Raw genomic sequence first — 6,587 nt, 5'->3', positions numbered from 1 at the left:
TTCTCACTCTCTCTCTCACACTCTTGCTCTCCTCTCTATTCTCTCTCCCCCTTCTCATATTTCCAATCTCTCTCTCTCTCTCTCTCTCTCTCTCTCTCTCTCATTTCCCCTTGTACATTTTAAACTAATTCTACACTCTCTCTCTCTCTCCCTTTTCCTATATCCCCCCCTAAAAAAGCCTCATTTTTATTTTTCCCATTTAAAACAAGACAAAAAACCTTTTTTAAAAACTAATTCTACTCTCTCTCTCTCTCTCTCTCTCTCTCTCTCTCTTTATATATATATCTTAGGCCCATCAGCAAATTTTTTATTCAAGCTGCTCGCTCATTAATTAATTAATGGGGTTCTAACGAGCCCCATTAATTAATCAATGTCCTAAGGTTTCAACCTTACCAAAATAAATGCAAACGCAACACATCGTCTTGGCACAAGGCCATCGCTCTTTTTTTAACCATCGACGTTCCGTCTCATTTTAAAAAAATAAATATATATATATATCGTAAACTCTTTTACAAAACAGATCGTAAACTCTCTCTCCCCATCGTCACTTCCTCATGTAGAGGATGCTCTCTCAACATCGCAGATGACTCTTTCTTTCATCATGTCATCTCTCTCTGGCGGGGGGGCTTTGACCCAGCCTCAAAATGTGAGGCATATAAGCCTTTTAAACATCCGCTCCAAGGCTCCTCGAAAACTCCATAACTCAATCGACAATTAAAAAAAAAAAAAAACTTGACTAAAGCTCCCACCACCTAAAAATTTCATCACCTAAGGTCGTCCATTCTCTCCATTAATTTAATTAATGAAGAACAAAATTTGGCACCCATATTATATTATTGACGTTCTACTAAACTTCCTTTCGCAAAAGGCCCAAAAATGTGAGGTAAATTCACAAAAAATACAAGAATCTTGAGTTCTACCATCAATGCCATGGCAAGTAAGCTAATCACACACACACTACCAATCGAGAACACGAAACAAACCAAGCTTTAAGAGAGGAAACAACGTACTATATGTATTCCCACGAGAGCTTCTTAGGACACGGTATGTGAGGATGCATGCTATTTATTCTCATAGGAGCTTGCTTCTTACTTTTGTGGAGGGCCTTCTTGAGAGGAAGTGGCTGAAAGGGGAGCTTGATGCATTAGCCTTGTCCCGAGAGCTGGGCCACCTTGCAGCATTGGAGGGAATATTCCCTGGAGCCAAACACTCGGATGATAATGACAATGTTTGAGAATACATGACCATGTCAACCATGGAAGGAGTCTGATAGTCAAGGGTCTGGCTTTCTAGAGATCCACCTCTGGTTGTAGCTCTCTGCCTCAAGTGGGAACTTTGAGCTGAGAGAAGGTATGCCCGGCCGGTACTCTCATACACATGCTGGTTTGCCATCCTCGTCATGATCTCCGTGAGCTCGGCTCCCAACACATTGCAGAGTTGGTCTCCAGCAAGAGCAGACGATGAGTTTTCCAATGACTCTTTGGCACTATGCAGTTTGCACTGTGCAGCTGAAATATACCCTTGATCTGCCAATAATCGGGCTTCAGCAATTGCTTCCGCTACACAAAACCTGTTGCGCTGTCGGTCCACCTCAAGGCTTGGAACCTGCTGTCCTTCCTCTATACTCTCCGGACGCAAGATAAACAAGTCATCCACAACTTCTTGGTCTCTCTCTCCCCTCATCAAGTCCTTATAGATGCAGTTGGCATGCACCAAAGACATGGATGTACCATATTCTGCATCCGGAAGGAGCGGAAGCTTGATCTCCACCAAGACATCTCTTTCCTCTTCTGCATATAAATCCCCAAGCTTGACGATTCCATGTTTTGCATCATCCACTATTTCGCTGTCATAGCTGCCCGAATGAATGCGATTGATAAGCACACCTGGAGCAGAGCAAGAGACCCTCAGCTGCATATCCTGCACCACCACACTGAGTAAACCACCGATGCATTGCGCAAAAGCATCCTGCATTAACCCCTCTGTCTCAATGAAGGAAAAGGTACCTCCCGACACCTCTGATACAGTGTGCATGGTAGTTGCATCATGATCGGTTCCAAAACCAAAAGTATGGACAGGAATGTGTGTCTGCCCATGCCGTGCACTATGCCTAATTGAGCTTGGAACCAACCGTCGAGAATCTGTGCTAGCCAAAAAAGGGAGCTGTCTCCGAGAGCTCATGGTGTACGTGTCTTGTCCATCAGAGAGTAGCATGATAGCAGCCACATGGTTATGGTGGCGGCGGTCTTCCAGCAATTTTGCACCCTTCCGTAGCCCGTCAGCAATGTTGGTCCCGCCACTCGAATCCAAGGCATCGATGATTCGGAGTGCTTGTTGGCGTCCCTCCTCAACCATCCTTCTCAGTGGAAAAACGCGCCTTGCAGATGAGGAGAAGACCACGACAGAAAGGCGATCAGCCGGACTGAGATTGCGTACGACAAAATGCATGGCTCTCTTCAGAAGCACTAATTTTGTGCCTGCCATGCTCCCACTGACATCAAGCACTGTAACAAGGTCGAGCGGAGCACGGGAAGTGGAGTTTAAAAGGTTATCATCACACTCAACAGATTGCCTACTTCTACATGGGGTTATGCTGGCCGGAGGAGCTTTCACATGCATCACCAGAGCGAAACTATCCCGAGACTCCATTGCAGGGACGGCAAAGACCTCAGGAAACAACTTCAAATCCAATGTTCGGCTATTAGTGCTCACACTTACTGGAGCTTGGATGTTCATATCTCTTCTGTTGTTTTCTTCAATAATATTGTTATTGTTGCCCCTGCTGAACTGCAGAGGCTCATCATCATTGAAAAAGTTTGCCTCTGCTTGTTCGTTTTGATGCCATTGTCCTTGAGAATTGCTCTCATCCAAAGTATGAAGCAGATGGTCAAGCCTCTGCTGTCCGTCGCTTCGATGCCCCGATGATGGCTGCATAGATGGGACACCTCGGCTTGTTTGAGATCTGCTCCTTCCCCTATCACTTTTGAGCCCATCCATTGGAGCCTGCCAGGGTACCTCCGTCCACTTGGCGCGGCAAACCGGACAGACTAGATTGCCATATTTCACATTGGATGCAATACAAGAAAAGTGGAAAGTATGAGAGCACTCTGCTGTAAAGAGAGCATGTCCATGGCCAGGTTTCATTGATTCCAGGCATATCGAGCATGCACTCTGCAATAAACAGCATTGAAACATAGAGGTTACACAAGAAACATCAAGATGAGAGTGCATCGATGCTTGCATCCCCACCATCATGTGTATGTGCATAGAAAGTGATATAATAGCATCTTTCAGAGGAAAATTTCTATAGCCAGTATTCTGATAAAATGCATAACTGAACTGCATTATTCAGATGGCATGCATATGTACATCATAGACCCCACTTTGTCAATTTGCCAAAACTACAGTCTTAAGCTCAACATTGCCTTGCGATGAACAAGAATGTCTGATACAAAAGCATACCCGAGAAACGCGAAGGCTCCGGCGACCTGAATTCACAGTGGCTGGGGTGGAGCGACTGGGTGTAGTTGGTGCAGAGCAAGTAGAGACAATGCCAGGTGTGCTGATGGTGAGCTGAGGGTCTGTGTTTGCCTCTTGGACAAGATCACGAGAGTCTGGAGGAGCCGCTGAACAGACCTTCATCCCTAACAGTAGCTTGATTTTTCTCCACTTACCTCCCATAACTGTACCTTCTGATCCTTGGGCAAAGCACAAGTGTGAATTAGCGTTAATCCAAGACAAAGGATAAACAAAGCTGATGGCTTCAAGCTGGGAGAGAGCGATTTTGGGCGATAGAGCTAGAGCTGAACAAAGAGTTGGGCATATAAGGAGTTGGGGCGTCTAATCAAAGGATAAACGAGGAGCTGGCAGATTGATCAGAGGCTAAATAAAGAATCTGGGACTGATCAGAGGCTAAGGAAAGAATCAACACGCTAATTGAGAAGTCGGGCCGCGGACGATTGATTAGAGGCTACTCAAGAGAAGTAACGTTTCTGCGAATCAAAAGGGGTTTTAAAACTTATGTGCAAACTTTTATAACTGGCAGAGCGACAAGCAGCAGTCCCTGTTTACCAGGAGAAATTTTCCGCCATAGCCAAAAGCTTTTGAAGTAAAAATACTCTTCTCTTGGCCCTTGGGCCCCTGCTTGAGCTCTCTCTTCTGTGTTTTCCAATTTATTACAATCACCCAAGTCGAGGCAGTTTGCACTGAATTTTTTTCACCGAAAGGGCTTTTGGACCTATGAAGCCCTGGCCATCGGGCCAACCATCTCGGCATCGGAAACTTGGAAACATAAACAACGCATTCGTGTCGGCCATGCTTGCATGCTTTTTATCCCCCACTCCATGTAACAAACTCAAAAAAGCTGCGTAGAGAGGTTTCCCCCAATAATTTATTTGACCCGAAAACAGAATCGTGGCCCTCCTTCAAGTGGTGTGAGCTTCACAGTTACTTATGGTGCTCAACATGCAGAACAGTCAGTGCCCCGAATCGACCATCCTTTACGCGCCAGCTGTTCCGCGCAAAGCTGCATCTGGATTTGCACCTACGGTTGGGTTCACGCCGCCATATTGTAGGTATTGGCAACCTTGAATCGGTGGGTCCGAACAGAGCATTCGTGACATGGTTTGCCTAACCCACCACTTGCCCATTGGTAGGCCATTATCATCATTACCCTATCCACACCAATAAAGTGTTTGCACCGTAGATGCACGTTGCCTCACCACAAACAATTTATGGATTTTCACTTCTTATGGTCTTTTGGTTACAAGCCCACACCTCACCACAAACAATTTATGGATTTTCACTTCTTATGGTCTTTTGTTTACAAGTCCACACCTTACCACAGACAATTTATGGTTCGTATAGTCTTTAGCTTTTCCAAGTCCAAGCAATTAGAGATGAAATTAGAGAGAGAGAGAGAGAGAGAACTTGAGAGCTTAGCGGGAGAGGTCGTAACACATTTGAGAGCTCAAAGCATACATGCTTGCAGACTTCCTCAGGTGAGGTTTTTATATAGGACATCAATTCATTGAACCTTAAAATGTAAGGTTGCACACTTCCTTCAAGGTAGGTCTTTTTTTAGGACATCAAGGTAGGTCCATTGAAGCTTGGCACATATTGGTGTAGACATCATCTTAAGTCCCTATGGTCAAATATCCTCGTGCATACATAGGGATGGCTCACTCATGCTTCGAATGTGAACTCCTATGTTTGGTTGGTCCACTAGATACACATGGTTGAGACGATGTACAACTCCAAAAGCACACAAAAAGAAAGTTACATAAACCATCATTTCCAAGAGTGTGAAAGAGGGTAACCTTGCCTTGCCCAAAATGGTAGTAGACCTTGCGCACAAATAGCTTACACTAGCTTTAGCTTTGCCAAGCCCTCAAGGAGGCTCACACCCATAAGCGATGCCTTGCAAGCTATACCCAACCATGCCACAAAGAGAGAGAGAGAGAGAGAGAGAGAGAGAGAGAGAGAGAGAGAGAGAGAACAACATGGACTGGTAATTATCTAGGATTTATTTGGAAAACGCAAATTTTGATCCATCCACCCAATTAAGTTGCACAAGGACTTGTACCAATTTTCCTTTTTTTTTTAAATTTTGGCGACTACTAGAAGGGAGCAACGTACTCCATGAGGACCCCTCATATCCTCTACAATGTAAGGGCAGAGTAACTATCGGGTGTCGAACTTGGTACCTCCAAGTTACAAGCCACCCCCTATAACCACTTGAACAAGCGCCCGATGTTAATACAGCAATTTTCCTTTTTGAATAAGCCATAATATTTACCTATTCAAGTCCCATTTTCCTTTTTGAATGAGCCATAATATTTACATTCTCAAGTCAAATTCTCTACATTATTATGTTTGCCCAATTCGTTCCGTGTTTTTGACTCAAGCTTTTGAAAATAATAGAAGTGAAAGGGTGATGTGATATTAATGCTCACTAGCTTTTCTCAATGATGATTTTCAAAGGTATGCTGCACCGCTTCATTATTATGGTCACATATGATACCAAACTTCAAAATTTTAAAAGTTGTGATTCTCGTCTCTTGAAGGGATATCGAGTTACTTTTCCTAAGTTTGTTAGCTAGATGTGATGGTTTCATTAACTTAGTATGTGAAACAAGTCATTTTGAATGTCTCACAACAATTTAGGCAAAATTAACTTGCTCTTTCTTTCTATTTTGTGGACAAGAGGATTGCCTAGGGGGTATATGAATCATCATCATAGCAATCTTATTGAATTATCAAATAAATAAAACTTGTGATTTTATCAAACATAGTTATTCCTTAAATAGCAATATGCATAGTTAAATACCAATATGCATATGCACCCTCTTTCTTTTATGCCTTAAGCCTCCCTTTAAGTCTCATAACAAAATTGGTTATGTTCATATGCACCATTATTACTTAAACTTTTTTTTAATGCAAAAGAGGTTATTATATTAGTATCAATGAGAGATACATCACCTAGAGGTTAGACTTTAAGCTTTGACAGCTTCTTGAGAGGACTGTTTTGGTTGCTTCTCTCCTAATGGAACCTCCATTATTAATGGCCAGCTTACTTGGACAATAAT

At 43.3% G+C, this 6,587-nt stretch overlaps 1 protein-coding gene across 1 annotated transcript; it reads right to left on the bottom strand.

The window, feature by feature from the left end:
• Positions 1–988: 988 nt before the first annotated feature.
• Positions 989–4,588, bottom strand: LOC147635192 (E3 ubiquitin-protein ligase WAV3-like). Its single transcript, XM_086802401.1, has 2 exons — positions 3,463–4,588; positions 989–3,171 (listed from the first exon to the last, which is right to left on the bottom strand). The coding sequence occupies exons 1-2, from the start codon at positions 3,679–3,681 to the stop codon at positions 1,072–1,074; spliced, it is 2,319 nt and encodes a 772-aa protein (XP_086658527.1). The 5' UTR covers positions 3,682–4,588; the 3' UTR covers positions 989–1,071.
• Between the last annotated feature and the right edge of the window lie 1,999 nt (positions 4,589–6,587).

The sequence above is a fragment of the Cibotium barometz genome, chromosome 9 (genome assembly GCF_041138505.1).
Source record: "Cibotium barometz isolate CiBa-2024 chromosome 9, ASM4113850v1, whole genome shotgun sequence".
In the NCBI taxonomy this organism is placed as follows: Eukaryota; Viridiplantae; Streptophyta; class Polypodiopsida; order Cyatheales; family Cibotiaceae; genus Cibotium; species Cibotium barometz.
The sequence above is the reverse complement of the archived record's forward strand: the minus strand, read 5'-3'. Positions and strand labels throughout refer to the sequence as shown.

Bases quoted from the DNA above. Each gene is read 5' to 3' on its own strand.
- LOC147635192 (XM_086802401.1), bottom strand. From the start codon at position 3,681: ATGGGAGGTAAGTGGAGAAAAATCAAGCTACTGTTAGGGATGAAGGTC. The intron at 3,172-3,462 runs GTATGCTTTTGT...TGTTTATTGCAG, and splicing joins GGAGCCTTCGCGTTTCTCGG to AGTGCATGCTCGATATGCCT.